Below are 27,540 nucleotides of genomic sequence, written 5' to 3'. Positions count from 1 at the left end.
TATAAACATACAACAAAATACATAGTTCAAATAATACGTCATGTAGATATTGTCTTTCCGATGAATAAATTCCTATAACGAATTACGACACAAAACGATTCCTCTAATTTAATCATGCTTTATGCTGTTCAAATATTGACTCATTTGATAAAAAGGTCTGTTCACTAAGTTACTTTTTGACTTTTGTTATTTTATATCTTCAAAAGAATAATAAATTAAGTGTTACAAACACCGCTTAAATTCAGTCGAATTTATCAACTTGTTTTTACACCGACGCTTGCCCATGTCTCTTTTGAAAATAATTTTGTCCGCATGAAAATAGATGGACGTATTAAAATTAATCAATAACATTGATACATAATATGCAAGATATAATACCGTTTGTTAAGTAAGCATTGGCAGCATAGTCTAAACAAAGGCCGCGTTGAGATCAAAACAATAACATCACGCGGGCAACCTGCCTGCCAACTAACATCAACTTATATCAAATATTCACAGAGTAACAATAACACCAACTGTCTGTTCTATAAGTTGGGATAAAATATTCAGAGCCCGAAAAACTTGGTTATATGAGGAACTTAGCGGTAATGACCACTATTACCTACGTAAGTGCCATCATCTACGTCATTTGTCATGTTGTGTGCCATTATATTATATTTGTAAGTACGAATATGTTTCACAATTCACATACTATATTTGAGGACGGTCTGTGGTTAGTGTTGTTGCAAAACATAAAGGTTATATAGGCATACCTACAAATATAATATCATAGTTTTTTATGAACTGATTATACCATTTTGTTGCACGTATTTGCACGGTTTGCGTAATGAATTGCTCATAGAAGTTATTGATTTTAATGAATGCATAACGTCCGCAACTACACTCAATAGGTCCTAACCATCACATGACTTCTATATTTATAAATCGTTTCAATAGAGGTGTGAAACTTGTTTATTAATGCAGTTGACTCCTCGTTCTTATGTAAGTCAGTTGGCTCATTTTCAGTAGCTCCAATATAAGGCTGTACAATCGAAACTTTAACAAAATGTAGGCGAACGCGGCTGTTAATTTTTATGATCAAGGAAATCCTCTGTGTATATTTTGTAGCGCTGTGCCAAGAATGTGACTCTCAGATTAGTTATAGCGTACCTTCATTAATATTTCTATTGTTTAGGGAGATTGTGGCCGAAATAATGAATAAGTAACTATACTCGGTTAAGTTACTTTAAGAAAACTTTCGCGTTTCCACATAACAATCTTGTTTTTTTTTCTTTAATTCGAAGAAGGTACTGAAATAAGGAAAAATCTTTTCTGTTCTCTATTATATTGTAACATACTAAGAAAATCCGTTTAGTAGTTTCAGATCTCTACCAAGTTTTTTTAGTTCCCGCAGACCTAAAGATTCTCTTCGCTCACGAGAACTTCGTCTTTCATGTTGTTCTATAAAATAAAATAAATCTTCATTTATTTATTTATCCTTTATGCACAACGTGTACAGAGGCGGACTTAATGCCATAGGCATACTATGTATACCAGTCGACCATAGGGTGATGTTGACATAAAATATGGTATTTATATATGACAGCGACATTTTAATGTAATCTCTTGTTTCTCAGGATCCCCGTGGAAGGTCGAGGTGATGGCAGGGCCTGCGGGGGGCGGCGGGGGGGAGCCCACGCGGCTGATCCCTGCGAGAGTGCCGGCCGTCTTCGAGATATCAACCTCGCCAGGAACCGCTAGTTTTAGCAAGAATGAGGTAAGTTCATAATCTCATGATTCAGTCACGATCTGAGTACTACCTGTTAAAAGTTTCGGAAATCTTGCTGATATGGAATACAAAAATTTATGGAGAAAAAAATCTTTGAATATTAAATACCAAAGTTCTAGTTGTACTCTTGCTTTTTGGTGTTTAGTAATGATTGCAATCACAGTCATCGGACAATAATAGATTGAATACTTGAATAGGTCATTATAATTTATTTATCGATGATGTAACTATTGCAGAAATCAACAGCAATATCGAACTTATATTTACAAGCTGGCCGTTACAACACACTATCCATTTTGTTAAAATATAAGCAATTTATATTTGGACACTCGTTGTAGGTCCAGTTAAAATATTGCCTAAAACTGCATTCATTAAAAATGAAATTCATTTTAATAAAAAAAGGTACTACGGAGCAGATGCGACTCTTTCGATGATTGGTTAACGTTTAAACTCGATACGTGGAGCGCGATATGCGAGGCACTCGAATTAATTTGTATCCTAGGGCCCCTTGATTCGAGCACCATACTACATAATATTGTCTACCAGGCTCAGGCACCACCCATAATGTTTTACAATTTCAATAGACTTAAATGTTCGTCAACATTTTACTAAGTCCGTTTTTTTTACAAATGGCCGCCAGCACAATTCGAATAAAATGTAATTTCAAATACAGAATCTTCGATTAGTAAAAAAAAACCAAAGACCTTACTTACAAAAGAAGTTGTTTGATATGGACCTCTACAAAGGGTTATTTATTTTAGGACTTATTCAACTTATACTCCCATATAAAAACATTTCTTTATGATAATCTTTTGACATCTGTAAGCTTTGAACGTTTGGTTTTCAGAGATAAAGGACAATCCAAACATGTTTTAGTCCTTAGCTGATATTTTTGTGAGTTTACGTGGGTGTCAATATAAACCTACGCGGTTACGCAAGAAAGATATGATACAGATACTTCAATTTAATGCCTCTACAAATTGCGTAACCGTCACCAGGATTAAAATAACTTATTAATAGTTTTTCCTACTAATATTATAACCGTGAAAGTTTGGCTGTAGGGATGTTTGTTCGTCTTTAAAACAGATTGGAATCATTCTCGATTTGTAGTTTGCCGGGATTTGTAGTTAGAGTCCCTATTTGTTTTTCAGGTTGGTGTGACTGTCACGGCTCCGTCTCGCCGGCCAGTGACTGCGCGAGTGCTCGACGTGGCTGAAAGGCCTGGGGTCTACCGCATAGAGTTCACGCCCGAAGAAGTCGGAACTCACCTCATTGATGTAAGTAACATTTAAATTAAGGCGTTTTATAGGTAGCTGTGGTCGTTGCAAGCAAGCATTTGTTACTTTGAACAGTGTCTGTGCTACTATGCAGTATTTAAGGGAATGTCTTCACTTATAGGTATCTAATCTCAACCATGCTAGACAGTTTTTTGCGAGATCTGAATCAAAATGTCATACAGCAGGTTGGACAAATGACATCTTGCTTGAATTACATTAAAACCTTAGTGTAAAATGCTCATATTATAATTTCAAGTACAAAACGTGTATACTTTAATATGTAGACTTCTGTAGTGTTTAGTAAAGTAGCGTAGCTCGGACTTGAGACCAGCATGTTATGCATAAAACATACGTCGTATATGTACTTAACCTTATTCGTGTTTAATCAGAATGCAGTAATGTGGTTTTCGCATGCATGTTTCGGTAATGCTCGGCTGGTTTCGGAGTAATTCGGATTCGGAGAGAACCAAAGTTCTCTATTTGAACATCGAGTAGCCTTTTCGAATGTGTTTCGGCCAGTATTTAGAGACGTGACAGCTACTTACAGTTACCTAGTATAGCCCGTATGGTACTCAAAGGACTGTACTCTCTTTATTATTTTGATCATATCATTTAAAGAAGTGTTCCGGCGTACGCAAGGTATTATGACATGATTATTGTACTCGAAACAATCACACATTGCGTACGATTAATGTTGCTATTGTTTTGTTTTTGATAACTTCTGATAGCATAAAATCAACGGTCGGCTTGCAACAATTCTTTGCAAATGTTTGTTGAATTATTTAAATAATTTAATCACATCGAAACTATGTAAAGAAATTCGGTAATCACCGGCAGACCTATCAAAGCTTCAGTGCAAAATGTCAAACTAAGAAAAAACTCTGACCTTAACATAAAAAAGCTTAAAGTTGTATATTTTAGTCGTTTCCTCGTTTTGCCTACCTTACGTAACATGCGTATTAAATTTACTATTGGATTCATATTGCATTTAAAATTACGGTCGATTTCATACTCATTAGCCGGCAAATTGGTTAATTGTTTATTACAGAAAGTTTATGTCTTGAAGTCGTAATAACTACCAACTTGCTTAAGTATTATCATTGATTATTAGTCAGGTAAAACCGTATTTTTGTAAGCAAAACGTGATTGTTGCTGAGATGACTAGAGCTGTAATCTTTTTCTCACGTCATGTTACAATTTCAATTAGGTACCTACGTGACTTATGCTAGTTGTGAAAGGCATTGCCACATGAATCTTGTCAAATAAAAGGCATAAAATCAGCTTATCAGTAAGTTTCCTATGACGTAACACGAAGAAAACCTGCCTACCATTATACATTAAACTTATTCACCTTATAATTATAAAATACTTACTAAAAATAGGAATTTAAATATTTATTTCCCCAAAAGATTCTTAATATATGTACATAATATTACGCTCAGTGATTTTGCATACCCATTATGTTAAAATCATACTTATGTAATTTAAAAAGCGTAGCCTTGGCGTGTTTGTCCCTTATCAGAAATTCTATAATTAAAACAGGTTTCCCGAACGTGTAAAGACATTGTTTATAAATTCATTCGGAAACTTTGATCGAACAATGTCAGATTAAGTATTTCTAATTTCGAAATATGAAGACATGTCAAACATATTCGGAAATCGGAATTTATAAGTATTCCATCGATGCCAAGTCACTCTTATACAGACACCTAATACATGACTGATGCGATAATTTTAATGTCTTTGACATTTACTGTCACACACAGTCATATTTATTACAATGCTCCTAAAGCTATGTAACCAGTACCAGTCACTGAAAGTGGGCGCATTGCGTATTTTTCCCAATTCGTCCCTTCTATCATGTCTAAAGTGCCAGTATTTTGGCATAAGGAAATGACAATAACGGCTCACATAACACTAACATTTCACAAGCTTATATTATTGTATTTTACATTATTAGCTGCACGACAACTTTATTCTTGTCGTAAAAGTTTAGATAATATTTTACTTGTTATAAATTTCTTTTCTGTAACTTAAGACTCTACATAACTAATAATTATTTGCCGGTATAATTACTTACTCAGTTATTAACAATCCAAATATTAAAAAAAAAATGTAAATACTATAAAACATACATCCACGCATAATTGATAAAGGTATTTCATGCATTTCGTGCACGGAATGAGCTTGGATTTTGAACTCTATATATAAGCATTTATTTACTTGCGTACCTACATTTACTTTAAAAAACATACTTGCTAATACCTAAGTATACTGTCATTAACTAACGCTGTCCAATTTTAAATAACCCTTTTTTGGCAGGGGAATTTAAAATTGCCCTAACAGCGACCAAATCCGTTTATAATATAATTCCTATGTAACGTATGTTATTGTATTTGCAGGTCTCGATCGCAGACGACAAGTTGGCAGCTGGTCCACTTGTGGCTAAAGTGTATGACGCCAATCTCATCAAAGTGACAGACGTCGGAAACGCCGTCGTCGGTCAACAATGCCAATTCAGAGGTGTGAACCTATTCAAATTCTAACTTAGATTTCTTACCTAGTGAAAGACTTAGAAAATATTAGCGTAATACAAACGAATAACAACAGTGATCCGGTAATCGGACCAAATTTTATTTTTTTACAAAAGGAATGGGTTGTCACGTCCTGCTTTATTGTTACCCATCTCTTTCATTTACAAGCTATCTGGATTAAACTTTCATTGAACGTAATAAATTTTCTTAATTGCCAAAAAGCTGCTTTACCGGAAATTTGTATAAGACTTAATCTAGAACGTTATCGTAGCAAATATCAAGATTAATTTCTACCTCTTAACTTCCTGTCTCATTTTTATGATTACAGAGTAAACGGATTAATTTAAATTAGGTACCTATGTAATTACAGCCAGTTTAAGAGAGAATAGAGATTAAAAATGTTTATTTTTTGTTTTTAGTGGATGCGAGTGCTGCTGGAGAAGGCCAGCTGGAAATCTCAATAAACGAAGGCGAAGTTCCTAATCACGTGCAGGTACGCTTACGTTATTAGCCTGATAATCTGCAACTTTAAATGAACCCTTTAAAAACGCCCTTCCAACTTTAAATTGGATGTAAAGATGCTTTTTTATTTTCGGCGTGCTACTTATGACAGTTAAAATATTAGAAAGAATATAAAAACTCTTTGAATGAATTCCAGCTACATTAAGTCGAACATTGTATTTATGATAGCGAGTGTGATTTTTTTCACACACCTATTTCCATTGGAATGCCGTTGTTTGGTTTTATGTAACTGGTCCGGTCTGGTCTGTTTATTTATTCAATAACCTATATAAATCGAATACCTGCTAGAATAATAGATACTAGATGAATTTTGATACCCGTAGATACTCATCTAAAATTCCGTTTGCAGGTGTTCAAATAGGTACTTAATTCAGATAAAAAGTGATATTTATTTTTAAATTAATTAGCGAATCCGGTAGCTAATACAGGATCTGTCTTGAGTTAGTTAGTTTATGCCTAATAAAACGGCTGCTACTATAGATGAATAAAATATAACGTAATGTCACGTATGTTGTGTATATACGTACGAGATACAAATTATTTTGCCTTTGGGTACATACATATACTATAAATATATTGATTTACATGCTTGTCTCTCTTCCCGCCATAAGTCTTCAATCTCACAAATCCCTATTATTCGCAATAGTGGCAACGTCGCTGCTCCATACTTAATTAAAAATGAGCATTGGTATATTATGGATTGCTTGCAGGTGGTTGGCGGTGGACGTTGCCTTGTATTCTGGCGACCAGAAGCAGCTACTCCTCACCGAGTAGACATCAAGTTCAATGGAGAACCTGTGCCATCATCACCTTTCATCTTCCACGTAGCCCCCGCGCAAAGGGTTACTATCGATACGTCGCAAGTTGGTGAGGACCAATTATTGATATTAAAATATATTCGACTTTTTATATTGGTAATAATGGAACTCCACAATAATGGAAAAAAACGCAAAATACGAATGTGATTAAGTTTTGATGTTTGAATAATATTGATGGTTAGGCCATTCATTTATTTATTTTTCAGAACAAGCCTTTAAAACAAAATAAAAATAAAACTTTCATTAATCGTTTTTATATACTCAATCTAACCAGTGTCAAATCAAAACTTTTTAAGCCTTTTTTTAGATTGTGTTTGTATTTTTTTATATATTTAATTTAATAAAATACTCAACTTGTATAATTTTTAAATAGGTACTAAACCACAAATTATTTTATAAATGAAAAACGGTGCAGTATCAATACGTAACTGTCATTGTATTATGTCACTTGAGAACCGTCAGTTCTCTGTCAATCAAAGTTAAGTGCGTCGCGCTGTTGTGATACTTGTGATGTTGTTTTGTGTTTCTGAATTGAATTGATTGGCGGGAAACAAAAATATTCAAAATTTTCCTTTCTGTAATAATAATCTGCTAGTTACAGTTTTTTAAATAGACAATTTTCTTACAAAACATACAATCCATGTTATATTTTCGCTTTCTAGAACTAATTCCGGTGGGTGAAGTCGCATCATGTTCAGTTCGAGTCGAAGGCTCGGCTGGTGGCGAGCTAACAGTGACGGTGCGAGGCCCCAGAGGCGAAGTCCCTGTCAGGTTGACTGGAGACGCGGTCACTGGTCTGGTAGCCAGCTTTACGCCGAAAAATGTCGGCCCGCACACACTAACAGCGCAATACAACAGCCAAATAGTTCCGGTATGATTCATGGCCTTTACCGTAGATTAGAACCCTTTAATTCAATTATATCCTGCATTTATGCACTTGTAACTTAGAACAACACTGTAAGGAAAGTAATTGGATAAAACATAACACTAAAAGCCTTCCCTGTTTTGTTTACAATGCTATCAACTACTTTTTATCATGTTGCAGGGTACACCATTTGTCTGTAAAGCTTATGACAGTAAACTAGTGAGTGTTAGTGGTGGTAATGCTGCCCGTGTTGGCGCGCCAGTGCAGCTGGCAGTGGATGCCGCACAAGCAGGTGAAGGGAACCTTGAGATCACAGTTGCCGCCCGTGGACTTAATATACCTACACAAGTACACCCACAGGTTAGCCTACAGTTAAGAATATTATTTATTAGTATGACAGACAGTTTATGTCACACAAAGTGGTGATGGTGATGGGCTCCTTTTTCCGCACGTAGGCTCTAAGTCGGCCCATTGTGCGTACACAAAGTGGTGTAATTTCACACTAAAGTAAATTATACTACTTATATTATAATTTTGTAGGCGTTGATTTTATGATAATGATTTTATAATTATGAGTTTTTATGTTATTGTTTATTGTTTCAGGGTAATGCTAGATTCATGGTATCATTCACACCAACAGAAGCCTGTGATCATGTCGTCAATGTGTCATTTAATAAAGTGAGTATACATTGCAAAAAAAAATCTGCACCATATTTTAATATACTGACTTGAAACATGCGCTTTCACAACTACATTGTTCTTGTTTATTAAACATAATTTTATTAAATTAAAAAAAGGCCTGATCCTAAGTTTAAACTTTATGTTAGAAATTCTTCACAAAAACCTTGAGAGACGGTATCAAGTAAATTACAGCTCGTTAAATAAAATAGATACAAATATTCTACTGTGATCCAGAAAATTGTAGATGTTTGTACCTGAAATCATTCTTGTAGATGCGCGTGCCCGGCTGCCCGCTCGTCATCCAAGTGTCGGAAGGCGGGGGAGGCGGCGCGCGCGTGGCCGTCCCGGGCCCGGCGCCGCTACACCGCCCCGCGGCCCTCACGCTGCACCACCCCTCCGCCACGCTCGACCAGATTGAAGTTAACGTTGAGGGTAAGATATACCCAACCAACCGTAGGCGAGAACGACACATAGATAATTGACGATAAATTAATTTATCTCGACATTTCTCTTGAAAATTATACAGACATTAAAGCTATGTGTCGTTCTGGAATATGGTTGAGTTTGATGGCATTTGTATACATAGGCTTAATGCTGGCCGTGCCATAATGAGACATTTCTTTGTTTATGCATACCATTAATTAGGTTTAACTATCTTGTTAGAAGGAGAGTATGGCTGGTAGAGCAGGCTAATATAACATTAAATAATGTAGGGTAGCTCCATACACATAGGATGTATTGAAATGTGTTGTTAATAATATGGATTGCAAAAACACATAAAAAAGCCTTCATGAAATAAATTCGTTGTCAAGCATTCCCGCTGTAAAGTATTAATAAGGACAACAATAAGTGACTTAACCATTCTCAATTAAATTATAATTATTACTGTTACTTCATCACTGCTGCCTTAATTGTGCAAGCATAGGCATCTAATTCAGCTTAGGTCAAAAATCAATAACTGTTATTTATGTATGGCTCAATATCAACACCCTACAGCAGCTACTGCATCTTAATCTACGAAATGTATCATAACTCTTTGGTTGTTTTTTCCAGGGTGGTATAAATGAAAGACATAAAAAATGTTTTTGGATCATTATCTAAAAAAATGTAGGAATAGAGAGAGGGGACTTTAGGGACAAAGGAGTTGAAAAAGATGAATACACAATTATACGAAGTTAACATTAGCAGAAATATCATATACGCTTCGCTGCACTAACTATATCACCTAGATTCGCTTAGGTAGATACTAACACAATTAACACTAAATCATATAGAATTTAGGTCTAATCTAACTGATAGTATAGTAAGGTCGGTTAATAAGATTTCAGTTTCCAGAGAATACTCAAATAACATGAAGTGTAACATTCATTCGATAAGCTCATCCGCTTCGCCCTAACAGCTAACACATAGGGGGTAGGTAGTGTGGTACTGTTAGGGCGGGGCGGTGAGCTGAGCGGCTGGTCGGCTGCAGGGCCCAACGGCGCGTCGGTGCCGGCGGCCGTGTCCGCGGCGGGCGCGGGTGTCTTCCGCGCTGAGTTCGTGCCCCGGGCTGTGGGCGAACACCGCCTCAACGTGCTCGTTGATTCCGTGCCTATTCCTGCTAGCCCATTCCATCTCAAGGTAAGCAAGCTGTTAATGATTAGTAGCTGTCTTTATTAAAAACCATTTTTGAGTTGATGTTTCCCCTAGATGGCAGAAATTTTGTCGAACTGTTACTCGATTATTTATATTTTTAGAGGTTTTCTAAATAGTAATATGACCATTCTATATTGTGTAAATTAATATTTTATCGATGGATATGTTTATTGTCTTTATAAGAGTTTAAACTATTTATCATTTTTAATTAGGTGTACGATGTTTCCGCCATAAGAGTTAAAGATGTAACACATGGCACCGTCGGAAAACCTGTTACATTTTTGGGTAAGTGCATAAACGTTTTAATTTTAATTTTCATATGAACCTTGCTGTCTAACGATGCGAAAAAAGTAGACAAAAAGTCTCTGTTACAACTTTTCTGCATTTTTTTTTCTAACCCTTGATTTGAAGTATTTGGAAAATATTGTCTCGACAAACAATTCATAAATCACGGTGTTACCTCCAGTGGAGACGATGGCAGCGGGACCAGGCAACTTGGAAGTCACAGTAAACGGCGGGCGCGTGCCCACAGCGGCCGCCGCGCAGGGCGCGCACACATACGCCATCAGTTTCACGCCGCGAGACCCGCGCCCGCATACTGTCGAACTCAGGTTCAATGGGGACCATGTGCCTGGTAAGTTGTTGATAAGTTTTAAAGTCCTACACTTGGACGAACATGCCAAATGTGGCTTTAGTTATTTTGTGTTTGAAGAAAGCTTGGGAATGGCATCATTAGTTATAGAACATGTTATGGTACCAAAATCTTTAACATTGAATTTAGATCCTTATCTTTTTAACAAAAAAAGTCCATTTCCCTTTGTTGAGATTGCCATAATTTAAAAAAGTTTATTGTAATAATACGAAGTTTTAATTTAAATCCTGTACCTACATTCTAAAAATAGCTCTTGCCAAGCCGACTCTTAATGTCTATTATTATTATTATTATTATTCCACCAGGCAGTCCATTCGTATGCCACGTGTCGGCGCCAGCGCGCGTTATCGGCGCGGGCTCTGGTGAGAGTCCCGACAAGGTGTCCGTGGGAGAGACGTACACGTTCAGCGTGGACTCGCCTACCTCACCACATGTGGAAGTGCTGGGACCTGCTAGACGACCAGTTTCTGTACAGGTCTGTATATACTCAAAACTCACTTGAAAGCCTCCCATTGAAAATTCTCGTCAACATGATTGATACAAACTTTTTTTAATTAAATATGTATTATTATGCCATTTCTCATCTTCATCATTGTGATTGCTCGCTCGCTGTCGAGATGGCGCATGTAAATAAGTTACTACAAAGTAAATAACAAATGATATCGGATGTTAACCGGAGGATATCAAAACCGCCCATCATAACTATCCGGTAAATATTTGTTTGGTCCTGCATTCATTCACATCCATTCTATAAATCCCAAGAAATTGGCTGAGATTTCTAGTAGTTTAATAATAAAATAAATTTATTTTTCTAGGTATCCGCTGAAGAAACAATCGGTGAGAATGAGGCTAGTAAAAGATATACAATCTCATTTGTACCCGTCGACGTTGGAGATCACAGTATAGAGGTATGTTAAAAAACTTTATATTTTGACCAATGTTAAAATACTTAAACAATTATTTTATTGCTAATTAAATTTATTAAAGTCTGTTGCCAAAAAAGGCACTTAAATGATACAACTTTTTACTTTTATCGGGGTTGCCTGCCTAGTTTTAGACCCAACAGGAGACCTTGCTTATAAACCAACAGATGAAGCCTCCTCCTTCATATGAATTGCCTCTAAAAAAAATATCATACTATTGCTAAGGTGCGTGCGGGTGCTATGGGTGGCCACGTGGAAGGCAGTCCGTTCCTCGTGAAGGCGTACAGCGCGGCGAGGGTCAACGTCACAGATATCTCGCCCGGCGTCGTCGGACGACCTGTGTCTTTTACCATCAACGCTTCGCACGCAGGTTAATATATTTACCTATTATTATGTGTTATAATATACTCTGCCTTCTCTTTTAAGAGTGTTAGCAACTCTAAATTGTGTTTTATGTTATAGGTGCCGGAAATTTGGAAATTATAGTAGCTGTTAATGGAAGAAATGTGCCAAATTATGTACAAAGCGAAGGCAATGCTAGGTTTAAAGTGAGTATTAACTGTTTTCATTAATTACCTAAAGGAAATTCCCCTCATTGTAATCATACGCCATGACCGAAAAGCTATAATTCTGTTATTTATAACATTCACAGAAAATAATTTCTCAAGTTGATTTTACCACTCACTCTCACACAAATTTTACGTCCACTGCCTATATCTTACTACACTGAATCTATTTACTCAATCAAATATTGACGCTTCGCATATTCTCAGGTAAACTTCAAGCCAGTAGAAGCGGCCCCGCACACGCTGTCGGTCCGGTTCAACGGCCAGGCCGTACCGGGCTCGCCCTTCACATGCGCCGTGTCTGCGCCGGCCGCCGCCGCCGACGCGCGCGCTACCGGACCCGGTCTCGTCTCCACACCACGCGCGGAACCCGCGGAGATCACACTCACAGGGTTCCAAAGTGAGTAGAATTTAGTTGTACAGATTTTGAAAAAAAACATAAAAAAGGAATTTATTACGGAGGTATCACAAATGTACAAATGATGCACACAACAACACTCATTATATATAAAATTCGAAATTCGTTTTCAATTCAATTAGGCCTTCATCAGAAACTTTCAACATGTTACATTGATAATATTAGTTGATCACGCAGATACCGGTCCCATACTTCGGCTTCACACCATATTTGTTTATGATAATTGAAATACCACTCGACTATCCTAACATTCACAAGATATATTGCGAATATTAAGTAGATAGTGATAGAAGTAATAAAGTGGTCCATTACTTAAATTCCATTATAGTCATGTGTAATTATCTTATCATATTTTGTCACTTAATCATGTGTACACGGAACGCTGTTTAGTCCAGATTGAAATGTCATTAGAAACAGAAATGCGGATACACTTTATATTGAGGTTGTCGGTAGATATGAAATACAAGACTACACTTTAACGATAATCTGTTTCGATAAAACAATACAGAATAAATTCGAAATCAGTTGTGTTTTGTTTCTATTCAACCGCAGTGAATGCTTTACATTCCAAGACTTAATAACAGTTTATTATCACATCACGTTAGATTACTTAATTGAAATTAAAAATATTCGTCCTATTCGTTACTATGGATTGTTTTGATTCAGTCTATAGACATAGTTTCAATACCTTGTCGTCACCAATTGTTTCTTTGCATCATTGTCTACGCGAATGTTTGTTATTTGCAAAATAATTTCTGTTTAGTACTAGTGTAGTGTTTCAAATGCCGATGCGCGCACGGTACCACTTGCGCTCATTATTTTGGGGTTGTGTAAAATGTCGCTGTACGTTACTTTGTTCAAGGTAGCATTTAGACTGAAAGCAGCTAGCTTCTTAGACACGCTTTTAGCAGAAAGTATGTTATAGTCCTCGAAGACAAAATAGCTTTATATTCTAGATGCTATATAATTTTTCAAGCTAAATTTTAAATTAAGTATTGTGTGGTATATAAGTGTTGTGTTTTGTAGCAGGCGAGCCGACGGTGTACGTGGCGGGTCCGGGCGGCAGTACGGTCCGTACGCGGTTGTCTCCCGTGGGCGAGGGCCGCTACACGGCGACGTACACGCCGGACGCGGTGGGGCGCCACACGGTGCAGGTCACGTGCGCGGGCCGCCATGTGCCCGGCTCGCCGTTCACGTGTAACGTGTATGATGTGCGACGAGTCAGGGTTACTGGGCTTGGACCTGGAGGTAAGTCACTTACACCAGGGTACTTTAGGTAATAATAATATTCTAATTCTCTTATTAAGGCAACCTAATTGCCCTTTATAAGAAACAATATATGGAATGCTATGGATTATCAGGACATAAAAATATATTCTGTGCAAAAAACTATTTGGGCAATCTTATTATAATGATTAAAAGTTTTAATTCCAGTCTTTTAATTATTAAATGATGCAACCGAACTTATCGGGATTGCCCGACTAGTTTCGAACCCAACCGGAGTCCTTAATCATGAACTGACGCGGTGGGGTCGCGAGTCGGACAGTTCGACTCGTGTCCCGTGTTGCATCATTTAATAATAAATAATTCCAATAATAAATAATTCTATAAAAATCTTATCATTGTGTCTCAACTCGACAAATCGTTGACAAACATTGAAATCATATTACCTTCATTACACTATGTAAAACTTGTTACAGAGCTAGAAGGTACACTAGAAGGGCTAAGTCTCGATGAAGGTGCGGACGAAGAGCGAGGCGTCGAAGTCGGCAAGCCGGTCACGTTCAGCGTGGACGCAGCCGGCGCCGGCGAAGGTACGCTGGAACTGGTCGTGTCTACACCGACGACTACTGTTAAAGCTGAGGTAAGATACTGCTAAATAAGATTAGGTATTAGTACGTTAAATTAGATTTTAGTTGGACTTTCTGGTACTGAAATATGTATACAAAGAAGTCATTGTACAGGTAAGTTTTATGAGAGGTCCAGAAAAACAAATGCATTAACATGACATTGGGACTGAGAATCTAATGGTCTTGAATACCTATTGAAATTCTGTATTTCTTAAATCTGTTTTTTCTTTCATCAACTTACGTTGCTGACAGTACCTTACAAAATTTACTGCATGTACACATTTGAAAATTACATGTGTTTAAATAAGTGAAAACTTTATCCTAGACCTAGGCCTATACAAAAAACATTTCACAACAAGTGTTTTAAAAGATTTCATTTCTAAAGAAATATTGTTTACTATTGTCTCACAAAACAATTGCACAATACCCTAAGGTGTGCCAATACTGTAGTGTGCATGTATCATACTATAGGTTTGTTATTATTATTAAATGTTTTTAAGACATCTCTTTGTATACATTGGTCTTAGAAACAATGAAATGTATTGTATTGTTTACATACTAGTCTCTTTTCAAGGTGTCCAAACTGTTTATTGTGACGGTGCACGAAATTTGTAAAATCATTCTTTTACATTTCCTCAAATTCAATTTAATCATATGGCTAGCCTGTCTGCTGTACCGGAGCCCGTGGGTTCAATTCCAGCCCAAAAGTGTGTGTGACGAGCACAATCATCTGCTCTGTGTCTAGGTGTCATTTATCTATATTATGAGTACATGTATACTCGTAATACAAGCTTTGCTTAGTTTGAGACACGATGGCGATGTAAAAGTTTAAATATTCACCAAGAAAGTATAAGTGTGTAGCCTATGCTTCTCACTAATGCAAACCTTGTGAATAATATTTAGCCAAAATTGTGAAGATTATTCAAACGCACGATTACTTAATATAAGTATTTTTCATTCACAGGTCGTTGCCGTAGCCCGCGGATTGTATGACGTGACATTCGTGCCAGTGTCACGCGAGCCTCACCGCGTGTCGGTCACGTTCAATGAGCAAGCTGTGCCAGGAAGTCCGTTTGTATGCCGAGTCAGCGAACCACACACATATGTGCAAATTGGTTAGTTAATAACTTTGAGAATGATAATAAATGTTTTATGTGTCGTTAAAGACTAGAATGGGTTTTGTTGTGTTACAACCACAACCGTACTTTAATAAAACCTCATTTAAAAGGAATCCATCCTTGTGGTGCTTTCATATTCACCACCATTTTTCAAGATTTGATCCGCAGCAATTTCTCAAGCACGTTACCACATCGCTCGCATTTATTCAACTAATAAATCATTTTCTTCTCAGGTGGCATAGCAACAGTCGAAATTGACGAAAACTTATCAGATATAGAAGTAATATCCCCAACTGGGACTCGAGTGGCCGAAGCACATTTGGAGGATACCGGTCTCCTTACATTCCCGGCGGGCCGCGTCGGTAGATACGTGGTGAAGAGCGCCAGAGGGCCAGTCGCTGATGTTGAGGCGTTGGACGCGTCGGCTGTTAAAGTGTTGTCCATCGGTGACGCTGTGGCACATAGACCAGCTATACTTACTGGTGAGTGATGTTGAATAGTGTTAATGAATTTGTGGAAGTTTTTTATTGTAGGGCCTTCGAAAGTCTATTTTGTATTTCATAAGATTTGACAGGAAAATTAACACTGTCGAATAGTAACAAACTTTTTTTACTAAACTGGAAAACAAACTTTAATACTATCCTTGTTAAGTGCATAATTGTCTAATGCAGCATTTAGACTAACCAGCGAACGTCGAGACAGTCACGATCGGAACAACTACATACTCGTCTCGACCCTCGCAGCGCCTCCGTTGGGCTTCGGATTGGTTTTTAGAGAACAAGTTCATAGGGCCCGCAGGCGAGACATGAGTTCCTTGTATACTACAAAACGAGCCTCGAGCCATAACATGACGAAGCGCAAACACAAAAGTAGCGTAAAAGAGATAATGGTATTAAACATGTTGGTCAAACATTTGTGGAGCTTAAGATCATAGTTTTAAAGTCTGTTTTCGATTTTCTTATAAAATTAACTTTATAACCTGTCTTATGAAAATAACTAGACTTGCATCACTAAAATAAATTATATTTTACATTGTTACAGTGAGCACGAACGGCGCGGGCAACGGTCGCCTATCCGGCCGCGTGACATGCGGCGGCGCGTTCGTCCCGCACTCGGTGCGGCGGCGCGGCGGCGCGCGCCAGGAGCTGGTGTGGCACCCCGCGCGCGCCGCGCCGCACCGCCTCACGCTGCTGTGGAGCGGCGCGCCCGTCAGCAACGAGCCGCTGCTGGTCGATGTGCAGCCCGCGCATCATGGCCAGGAGGTAAGGGGACCGCCACGAACAGAATACACGATACTGTGATGGGTCCTGGGGTGTTTTTAGTTGGTGGAAGTCCGACATATTCCTACGCCGCGCCGGGCACTCGACGTGGGCTAAAGTCATTAGCGTTTTAAAAAGAAAACCAAAATAGGGGCCAAATATGAGTGGCCCAATTAATAAACGAGTAGCCAAATTGCTTACCTGGTTACTCAAAGTGTCGTGCTGAAGAGGTCTTGAGTTCAAATCTCGCTGAATGTGTAAACTTTTCTACGGAAGAATTTGTATTCCCGCGGTCCTACGCGCACGTGCATATAAGACACCTCGTGGTGTATTTCTCTTTGTTTGTGCTAAGATTCCTTTAAAACGTTTGATAAAAATGAGCTGAGCCCTTTAAAAGTATTTACAGTCCTGGGGCTTTTTAATTCTAAATTTGATCTTGTATACAAAATACAATACCTTATGTAATAACTAATATTTCACATTTCTTTCTCTAGGTAGCAGCATCAGGTCTAGGACTATATCAGGCGCAGATCAACAAAGTAGGCTCATTCAGTATCGACACGCTCGGCCGTCCAGCCAGAGAGTTCGACGTCGTGGTCTCCGGGCCAGGGTCCAGAGCTTTACCTGTGCGCTGCTATCAAACCAAGTCGGGACTGTTGCAAGCGGAATATACCATCACTGAAGTCGGACAAAGCACAATAGGTCTGTAATTCTACTTTATGTAATATATACATATTATCCTTAATCGATTAACAAATCAATACGACGTGTAGATACAGTAGCGAATCATTCTCGTTAATGTGATATGTATATTATGTAATTTTATGTAAAGACTAAAATTAGAAGTAAGTATGAAATATCTACTAGCCAATTTCACATTCGATTTTAGTTTATAAGCGGCTTCAAAAAAAGGAGTTTCTCAGTTCGATTGTTTGTATGTTTGTCCGCGATTGTGTCGCGTTTGGCTGAAACGATTTGGATGCGGTTTCCAGAAAAGGATTTGTTTCATTCAGAAGTTTTAAGTCCCTTAACCGAAAAAAGGATGTTCTGAATTTTATTTCAAATAAGTTAATTTTATTGGATGTTATGTTATCATTCATTTTTTATGTTACAGAGGTACTACACCTGTCAAAACCTGTATCTGGGAGCCCGTTCACATGCGAGTCGTTTGACCCCAACAGAGTCATTATATCTGGATTACCTACAGGGAATATCGTTGCACAGACACCTATTAACTTCACTGGTAATTATATCTTAATACTATCTTACATAAAATCACAAAGGCATATGCTACGTCGTATTTATCGGTCACCAGTGACCGAAAAACTTTGTTGATTCATTTTCTATACAAGTACAAGTAATAAATAAATAACTATATTTTCAGTTGACACAAAAGACGCTGGTGTGGCGGAACTGGAGGTGATATGCGAAGCTATGGGTGAACGTCGTATCCGTCTGCCAGTTGATATTAGAGAGGACGGACAAACTTACAGGGTGCGGCTGAGACCCTCAGTGCCAGCGCATTACAGAATATACATTACTTATGGAGGTAAGCCTTGAAACTACATAGGTACAAAGCATTCATGTAAATAAATCTTTAAGTATGTTTTTCTTATGTATAAACAATACATGGTATTGAAACGAAATTATTTAGTGAAGTACAATAGTATAAGAGTTGTTTTTCTCAAAATATCGTGTTGCGTAAGCAAATGAAAAACTTGGGTAATTATTCAAATTTAAAGACATTCTTAGGTAAATATTTATGCTTTAAATATCAAAATTAAATCGTTGTCGCCCATACTAACACAGACAATGGACATAATCGGCGTGCTTCGGTATGGCAAGGGGCCGTACTCAATTTCACCGCGATTTCGTCAATGTTTTATTTCGTGAACGTGTTGGAACTTGAAAAGGAAACTACCGACCGATCATAACCGCTCAACCTTGACTGATCATGGGCGAGTAACTTGAAAATCCTAAAGCATTTTGTTCGTTTCCTTGTTGTAAGGAGCCAACGTGTCGGGCAGCCCGGTGTCGCTGGGCGTGCTGAGCGCGCGCGCGGGCGGCGGCGCGCGCTGCGCGGGCACGGGGCTGGCGCACGCGCACGTCGGCAAGGAGGCCGCCTTCACCATACACGCTGGCGACGACGCGCCGCCCACCGTGCAGGTACTACACCAACTGATATAATCACTGTTGTGGCGTAGGTTGAGAGAATCTGTGTAGCTACCAACTTCCTCGAAAAGGACATTGGTAGTGGCAAGCTTTTTCCTGAAGTTGGGTTGATTTTGTTATTGGTTTGGTTCTCTTTGTGGTTGTGAAATTATATTATTAAAGACAAGATTCAATGGGTATCAAGATCTTTTAGCGTCGCAAGCACACGTTGCTCACACGCCACTAAATTAGCTCTAGAGTCTGATTTCTGAGTACCAACTTGGTCTTAATTCGATTGAAGCAGAACTCGATTCCGACTTTGTTAAAGTGTCTTTCAAAGACCCCCGCTTTTGGTCGAAGCGGACACTGTATTCATACAAAACGACCGCGTTCCACTGGCCAGTTGTGCCATTGTAATCATGCTTACCTTAAAATCAACCAATTATAAAAATCATCTAAATTATTTCAGGTTGAACGGCTAACAACGGATGAGAAGGATGATAAAGAGAGCTCAGACACTGGCCTACTAGAGTGTAGAGTGGTGGCCGGCGCGCCGCGAGAGTGGCTCTGCGCGTACATACCGCTCGTGGTGGGCTTATACGAGGTCAGGATATTCACCTCAGCTGGACCTCTGCCCGGCAGCCCGTTCTCTGTCAAGGTCAGTTATATAAAATCGCAGTTTAGTTACGAATAGACTCATTTTGAGATCAAGGACAAGCTATATAGATCATACTGTAGATAAAGCAAAAACGCTTTCTCAAGTCAGAATAATTAATTATGATACATCCACAAGGCAAATATTAGTACCAAAGAAATATTTAAGGAGTTATAATTTAATTTTTTGCCGTAATATGAAACAAGTGTACTAAATGTAAACGACAGTATTGAATTTCTAAATCACATTACTCACATAATAACTATAAAAGTTTCTATTTCCTTCAGTGGAACGGGTTAAAACAGGAATGTCCCTAAAGTTTGTGTTTGTCTGTAAATCCAAATGAACATTAGAAAACATTATATTACAGGTGATAGACACATCAGCCATAGTACCTGTCGGTGGTTGGGGCACAGACAACTCTGGTCGAGTGCGAGCACCTTCCAAACTGGTACTGGACACCAGCAACGCTGGACCCGGCACGCTAGAGTGTTTGCTAGCTGGCAGGCATCAACGTAAGTTTATACTATATTTAGATTATTTTTGTCAAATTATTTCGTGGCAAGTTTGCCAAGTAGTATGTTGAATAAAAAATATTAGTACAGAAAAAATACGATTAATTAAATCTATTCACAATACAAGCTGCATTATGCCATTCTAGAAAATACACAGCATAGTTTTAAAAATACATTTTCTACTACAAGGTATAAAATACCTTGGTATTATGTAATAAAAAACATTTAAATAAACAACAAACATAAAACAACGCACTAACATACCCCAAAATATATTTCCAGGCGTGGAGACAGTATCAGGTCGCGCCGTAGTGACGCTGGCAGGCGGGTCTGGGTCAGCCGGCGGCGAGGCGGAGCTCGAGCTGACGTACAACGGCGCGCTGGTGGCGGGCGCGCCGCGCCGCGCGCTGCTGGCCGCGCCCGCCAGCGCGGACCGCGTCACGCTGGCCGGCCGCGGCCTCGCGCACGCCGCGCCGCACACGCCCGCCGTCTTCACCATCGGTATGACAACTTATTATATCGGACTAGCTTTTCGCCCGCGTCGAGGTCGGTTATATCGCGTTTCCAAGAGAACTGTGCAAAAGTCCGGGATAAAAACTATCCTATGTTCTTTCTCAAGGTCAACTCTATCTCTGTACCAAGTTTCATTAAAATCAGTTCAGTGGTTTAGACATGAAAGCGTGACAGACAGACAGAGTTACTTTTGCATTTATAATATTAGTAGGAATGTAAGGGGTCCCCACTAACATTTCTCGCGGCTCAAGCCAACCTCACCTGCACCTGGTACATTCTGCTAAGTAACGAACGAGACAATGGCCACCCACCAACACCCTCAGGACCAGCGCGGTGGGTTACGGTCCAAATTCCCCCCTAATGAGTAGACGATTTCGAGGCAGGCCCCAAGTGCCGATCGAATCCGGTAGCTGTGTAAATGTGGACGGACGTGAACATGGCCCTGGTGTCAGGGGTGCTAAGAATCTCCGGCTGAAATCAATCAACCGTCAAACGATCGCGGCAAATTGCATAACGGACACTTATATCCACGACGCAAAATATAAAAATAAGTACACGTTAGGCACGTATCTGAGTCTATGTGTGTATGTGTGTGTTGTTTGGAGCTGTCAAAGGGATAAATCGATTTGTTATTATAGGTAAATTTAAATAGATTTCTTTGTTTGTTTTATTTTTTGGTAAATTTGACGCGATTTTTCTTAATTGTGTGTAGAAATCGAGCCAAGACGACATCTTCGTAATGGCAACTAATTATCTATTTATTGCACTCCCTTTATATGAGTCAAATAAAACACCTTGAATTTAGAAAACAAAATACCTATTACAATACTTAAATGTTAGCGTGAGCGCTATTTATGTATTTGTATTTATTTTCTATTAACGATATTTTAAGCCACATCGTTATCTTTAAATAACGACCAGTTTAAACTGACTTGACATTACAACATATATCTAAATATGTTATGTATAAGACGAAAAAAATCCCAATTTAAAAGCTTATCGACAGAATCCTAAAATTATAAGCTTATGTTTTTATCTGTGATCACCTACCAAGTGCTTGAGGTACGACCCTCACGGAACATAGTTCAACAACATAGCGTGGACAATCGTTTAGACTAATGTCTAATCTCATATTCATCGCGATATATGAAATCTTATAAAAATACCATATAAAACTTTTGAATTCAAATTTATAAAACCAAAAAGCAAAGTGGTTTTCCTTTTGAATTTATCTATACTAATATTATAAAGAGGAAAGATTTGATTGTTAGTTTGTTTGACATGAATAGGCTTCGAAACTACTGGACCGATTTGAAAAATTCTTTCAGTATCGAGAAGCTACATTATACCCGCTGAACATAGTATATAATTTATTTTCGAAAATGTTAGAATTCCGTAAGAAAATTGCAATATTGTAACCATAGGTGTAAAATCGGGAACCTATTTCTGCGTACGCTGCTAAAACCATTGACAATAGAACAAAATGATGTACTACGGGTTTGTAAATCTCTTAAATACCTTTTTTTTTTACTGTAAACCCTTATCAAAATAAGGATTTTCGTAATCGAGAGTATTCATTTAGAAGTAAAATACTTTTAATTTCATCTAAATCAGCCAATCCGTTTAGAAGTTATCACGAGTATAAGCTTATAGATGAAATAATGTTATTTTCAAAGGTCTTTCATTTTACTTTAGTATTAATCCTTATAAAAAGAAATGACTTTGTATACAAGACTGATTCAATCATCCCCTGATTCGGTACCGAAAGATAAGGAAAAGAGTAAATTAAAGTAAAAGAGAGTAACAGATGGGAGTAGAGTAAGAGTAGGTAATATAAATATAATAAAACAGTAAATAGACTGTGTCTTTATAATGAAATATTGATTAAATAATTATTAGGGGTTGTTTAGGAACAGTAATAGAGCAAGAATCCAAAAAAGTATATGTCTCTTTGTTTGTACACGAAAATCTTCAGAACTACTTTACGGATTTGAGTGTTTTATAGGTCTTAAGTCTGGGTAACATATAGGCTATAATCAAGCTTGGAAACTTGAACACCTGATTCAGAATCGCACTTGATCAGCTGAGCTGAAAGAGATACAAAAAGGGTGCGATAGCAAAAAATATTTCGCGTGATGAGCATTTTCTGCTACGCGAATAAATTAAAAGATCTGGAACAGCTGTTGTAGAACTCCAAGAGTCCAGCTACACTTTAACATATAAAGCAATGACATCAAAGCAAAAGCTATAAGCTTATAAGGCAATAATCATTCTCTGACGACGTTTTTAGAATTTAAGAACTGATGTGGAAATCAAAGGTCAGCTCACTAATTGCACGGTATAATTACAAAGATAGCACAAGCTGGGCTTTACGTGGTGAAGGCGGTAACAGTTTAGGACTGATCTGCTTTTTCAGCAAAAACTCCCATTTATGAACTATTTTCTTTTATCGATAACTTCCTTTTCTATTTATCTTCGTGGCGCTGTAGAATACCCTTTAACGCGTGGGAGTAGTCACTTAAATTTAAATTATTACTACTTCAGAATAAAACTATAACCATGCCTAGAAAGAGGCATTCCTAAGTGCCAAATCAGCCAAAAGTTTGAGAATCAAAAGATTTCATAAAGCAACAGGAAATAGGATCATACTGAGGAGCGTCAGGAGAGACTTGCTGCTGTTCGAGAACATGCACAGGCCGCAAGTTGCTCCGTAGAAATTTTAAGTTCTCAGCGTATCTACGCATCTGCTTTTAGATCTCGAGAGACAAGTGCATTATGCGCGACTGTCCAATGATCGTGAACGGCACGCATCGTCTCGCGAATGGAGTCGTTCCCTGATAGAGAATTATGCTTGAGTTCTCAGCGAATTCGCACATCTACTAACAGGTATTTTGAAACGAGTGATGAACGGACTATCATACATTGTACCAAACAAGCATACAACAAAATATTCATAATCAGTTTGAAAGTGAGAAAGAAACAATTACTGGAGTATGGCATGAAGAGACAGAAGAAGAGCGCAACGAACGTTGGAAACCTGATCGCCTTCAACATTCTTTGAACGATGTTGAAATCATCTCACCTATCGGATGTGACTCAAGACATGGCGGCTTTCCTTGAATTAATAAGGAATGGAGTGCATTCACGTTTACTCCTAGGATTGACTACGCCACATATTCCTGCATCGGAGGTATGGTTCAAAATGATGATTAATAGGAACACAGCAAGTAATGAACGTCTTAGAAATAAGGGCAGAAGTTAGGTGCACTCTAAAAAACGTGAACCTCGGACGAAGTCGCGGGAAACTGCTAGTATTTAATAAATGCCTAAAATACCAATATAGTTACTTTTATCGTCACAAATACTATTTTTCATTGGGAACTGTAAATTCAGCGTCACTATTACATGACTCCGTGGCGCAACGGTAGCGCGTCTGACTCCAGATCAGAAGGTTGCGTGTTCAAATCACGTCGGGGTCAAAAAATTCGTCTAACACTTCCTTTTTGTTCGAAGTATTTACCAATAAATTATAAAACAATCTGAAACATTAAAAAAATCGGAAGATATATTCAATTCAGATTCACATCCTAAATTGAAAGAATTTCCTCAAGAAAATTATAGATATTTGTATCATTTTTTTTTCCTTACGACGTCACTGCTGTTTAATATATTACACTACACTTAGGGCCGATTTTTCAATCGCCAGATAACTGTTATTCGACGAATATGTTTACGTTTTGACAGCTTTTGTACAGAAAATATGTCAAACGGCCATATTTATTCCTCAGATAAATTTATCTGACGATTGAACAATCGGGCCTTAATAGTATAATATCGGATGACTTTTCGGATATCGGATACTAATATAATTATATTTGTTTACTCATAATCATATTTAAGCACAAGTGAATTTTTTGCCAAAATCATCACGCACAACAGGAATAATTGCATAATAATATAGTAGCATTACTTTTCGAGCAGAACTTTAACAAAAATGATATAGGTATAATATCGCTTTTCGCTACTGCAAAACTATGTTAAATGAAAATAGTTTTTATTTTCATTCAACAAAACTGCAACTTAAATTTATTTAAGAATCAAGACAGAATATGAATGATTAGATACATATTCTGTCTTGATATATAGTGGAGTTTGAAAAAGGATTTAAGACACAATGCTTTGAATAGAATTAAATTTCAAAAACTTTGGATCCAAAACAATTATTCTAAAACTCGTCTAAATCTTAATCTGCTGCAGGTGACTAATCTCCAGAACGTCGCAGATATATTTTATATATTATAGTCTAATAATTCTTTCTATTTCACAATCCTCTGAAAAACATCTACGAGGTTTATTTAAAATACGAAAACGTCTCGCGCCCTCAAGAATTTAATCCTTGTGTCGCGGGGGTTGCACAAACATTCAAGCATAATGCACAAGGAATAGAATAGCTTAAATGATATAAGAGACTTGTTAAATATAGATCTGATAAAAATTGGTTTGTAGTTCTAAAATAACCCTGTAGATACATTGTGAGTGAGTTCGTATAGGTCATTGTGAGTGAGTACACACATCATTATTTATAAGGATCGTTTCTGCCTCCAGATGGCAGTGCAGCAGGGCCCGGCGCCCCCGAGGCGTCGCTGATGTCCCCCGAGGGGGACAGCATCCCCGTGGCGCTGGCGGCGGCGGGCCCCGGCCTGTGGCGCGCCACCTACACGCCGCGCCGCGCCGGCGACCACCAGCTCAGAGTGCTGTGGGCTGGACGACTTGTTAAAGGTAGCAGTTGATTCATCATAATACCTCACTAATATAAAAAAAAATAGTGTTTGCTTAGTATAGTGTTTTTTATCTCTCGACTCTTAATTGACTGGCCCGGTTTTCATAAAACAAGAGTTCAGTGATAACATTTATGGTAAATGTTGTGTATATGTGTTTCAAGGCACTTTTCTCTGTAACTGATATTTACACGGAAGAAGCGGCTGGCAGAAGCTAGTTGGTTGTTGGTTATTTAAATGTAGCAACATTAATTTGTGAGGTAAAATAATTTGCGGGTGCTGATCTTGGTCGTCTAGTTTGGGAGCTTCATTATATTACCAAAAAACTCATTTTTTAGAAGTATATTGTAACAAGTTCTGTTGTGCCAGGTTGTCCCCTGTCGGTGAGCGTGTCGGCGGGCGGCGCGGGCGCGGGCGGCGGCGACGCGTCCCGCGTGGTGTGCTCGGGCGCGGGGCTGGCGGGCGGCGTGCTGGGCCGCGAGCTGCGCGCCTGGCTCGACACGCGCCGCGCCGGCCCCGGCGAGCTCACCGCGCACTGCACCGGACCCAACAAGGTGGACACACACTTCACTAGCTCAAACACATTGTCGTAAAGAAAGGCAGGGCAAACAGCTGCAGAGCCACGCATAGCATAAGCACGCGATCCTGCGGCGACAGCAATAAGACGTTAATTGTCACCGAGAGTCCGATACACTTTCACGTAGCGTGCCTGCGGTGTGGGTTAACGCTTTACACCAAGTAATATAAAAATGAACCAAGAGTTTTGTGGCTAATTCTCCGCAATTAAGTTCCAGAAGATAAATAAAAAACGTTTTTGTTTGCATAATTTTCTAAAGGTGCCGAGATAAGGATCTCTCATTAATAGCATTAATTCTCCCTTCGTTATGGAAATTACATTCCTTTATTTTGTGATACAAGATGCACCCCAAGAAGTATTATTATTTCACTCATTTCTACTCTATACAAAAACATAAATAAATCTGTCCCATTATCAAGCAATATCATTAATTACTGTCCTACATACAGGTGGCGTACTGCGAGCTATACGAGCACGGCGACGGCACGTTCACGCTGAACGTGAAGCCGGCGGAGGCGGGCCGGCACATGCTCAGCATACAGTTCGCCGGGGAACACGTGCCCGGCTCGCCCTTCGTGCTCAAGGTGGCCGGGGCCCCAGACCCCTCGAAGGTAACTACGAATTATAACTCGTTAGTAACACGCCAGCTGTCATACTACAGTGTGTAACAGTATTGTTCTGAAAACCTAAAGAGTGAAGCTAAATAATGATATTAATTAGAGAATAACTTCCGCATGGTGGACATCTGGCTCTCATAATCAGAACCCTCACTTTAAAATCTAGTTTCTATGTTCAGCAAAATTACTTATATCCAGTTAACCTACTTCCCTTAAGATCGTATCCAAAAATACACAATCCCCTTCTACATCTCCCATCATCATTTACCCAGGTTCGCGTGTACGGTCCGGGCGTGGAGCCGGGCGTGCTCGCCACGTTCCAGTCCCGCTTCCTGTGCGACACGCGCGGCGCGGGCGCCGGCCAGCTCACGGTGCGCGTGCGCGGGCCCAAGGGAGCCTTCCGCGTAGAGATGCAGCGCGAGAGCCAGAAGGACCGCACTATACTGTGCAAGGTACGTTCAAACTAAGGTTACTTAATGAGGTATTTGATGAAAAAAGTGTAGTTAGTCCATCAGGTGGATTTCAAAATGTCAATGAAAACATGCAATGATTAAACGCATCCAAGATGGTGCAACGTATGAAAGTTCGGGCTGGTCATGCGACAAAAGAAATATACGATATTTATCTGGAAATGTTTCCCAAGGACGGATGAAATATTTGTTTAAACAAACTTTTTATTCACAGGACGATGCTATTATTTACTAACTTGCTCTGATTGAATAAAATTCAAAAATAAGTCCTAAAGAAGCAATAGGGATAGTTAATAAACCATAATATAGTACAATTTAGCCTAAGGTCCACCGATCGATATAGGTCTCCCCCAATTTGTGCCTGTAACCTTATGTCAA

At 38.7% G+C, this 27,540-nt stretch overlaps 1 protein-coding gene and 1 non-coding gene across 3 annotated transcripts in view; both read left to right on the top strand.

Moving 5' to 3' along the window:
- The window catches only part of LOC113492703 (filamin-C), an 88,842-nt gene that overhangs the window by 59,718 nt on the left and 1,584 nt on the right, over nucleotides 1-27,540 (top strand). Inside the window, exons 21-53 of one of the 2 annotated variants that reach the window (XM_026870306.1) lie at nucleotides 1,617-1,756; nucleotides 2,920-3,045; nucleotides 5,448-5,568; nucleotides 5,999-6,072; nucleotides 6,812-6,968; nucleotides 7,582-7,790; nucleotides 7,965-8,144; nucleotides 8,388-8,462; nucleotides 8,738-8,897; nucleotides 9,937-10,085; nucleotides 10,313-10,385; nucleotides 10,567-10,734; nucleotides 11,058-11,227; nucleotides 11,568-11,660; nucleotides 11,901-12,045; nucleotides 12,138-12,223; nucleotides 12,449-12,641; nucleotides 13,689-13,907; nucleotides 14,360-14,523; nucleotides 15,474-15,624; nucleotides 15,861-16,109; nucleotides 16,669-16,889; nucleotides 17,381-17,588; nucleotides 18,001-18,129; nucleotides 18,271-18,435; nucleotides 18,895-19,052; nucleotides 19,507-19,695; nucleotides 20,063-20,207; nucleotides 20,490-20,708; nucleotides 25,326-25,499; nucleotides 25,868-26,052; nucleotides 26,525-26,686; nucleotides 26,965-27,144. In XM_026870306.1, the coding sequence (XP_026726107.1) occupies nucleotides 1,617-1,756; nucleotides 2,920-3,045; nucleotides 5,448-5,568; nucleotides 5,999-6,072; nucleotides 6,812-6,968; nucleotides 7,582-7,790; nucleotides 7,965-8,144; nucleotides 8,388-8,462; nucleotides 8,738-8,897; nucleotides 9,937-10,085; nucleotides 10,313-10,385; nucleotides 10,567-10,734; nucleotides 11,058-11,227; nucleotides 11,568-11,660; nucleotides 11,901-12,045; nucleotides 12,138-12,223; nucleotides 12,449-12,641; nucleotides 13,689-13,907; nucleotides 14,360-14,523; nucleotides 15,474-15,624; nucleotides 15,861-16,109; nucleotides 16,669-16,889; nucleotides 17,381-17,588; nucleotides 18,001-18,129; nucleotides 18,271-18,435; nucleotides 18,895-19,052; nucleotides 19,507-19,695; nucleotides 20,063-20,207; nucleotides 20,490-20,708; nucleotides 25,326-25,499; nucleotides 25,868-26,052; nucleotides 26,525-26,686; nucleotides 26,965-27,144 (5,237 nt within the window). Of the gene's footprint in view, nucleotides 1-1,616; nucleotides 1,757-2,919; nucleotides 3,046-5,447; nucleotides 5,569-5,998; nucleotides 6,073-6,811; nucleotides 6,969-7,581; nucleotides 7,791-7,964; nucleotides 8,145-8,387; nucleotides 8,463-8,737; nucleotides 8,898-9,936; nucleotides 10,086-10,312; nucleotides 10,386-10,566; nucleotides 10,735-11,057; nucleotides 11,228-11,567; nucleotides 11,661-11,900; nucleotides 12,046-12,137; nucleotides 12,224-12,448; nucleotides 12,642-13,685; nucleotides 13,908-14,359; nucleotides 14,524-15,473; nucleotides 15,625-15,860; nucleotides 16,110-16,668; nucleotides 16,890-17,380; nucleotides 17,589-18,000; nucleotides 18,130-18,270; nucleotides 18,436-18,894; nucleotides 19,053-19,506; nucleotides 19,696-20,062; nucleotides 20,208-20,489; nucleotides 20,709-25,325; nucleotides 25,500-25,867; nucleotides 26,053-26,524; nucleotides 26,687-26,964; nucleotides 27,145-27,540 lie in introns of both variants that reach the window. The other variant, XM_026870305.1, reaches the window with a different exon arrangement.
- Trnaw-cca lies at nucleotides 24,128-24,199 on the top strand. Its single transcript has one exon. It is a non-coding gene; the product is annotated as a tRNA-Trp (tRNA).

Source organism: Trichoplusia ni, chromosome 4, assembly GCF_003590095.1.
Source record: "Trichoplusia ni isolate ovarian cell line Hi5 chromosome 4, tn1, whole genome shotgun sequence".
NCBI classification, from domain to species: Eukaryota; Metazoa; Arthropoda; class Insecta; order Lepidoptera; family Noctuidae; genus Trichoplusia; species Trichoplusia ni.
Note: the sequence above shows the minus strand (reverse complement) of the source record. Positions and strands in the feature narration are given on the sequence as shown.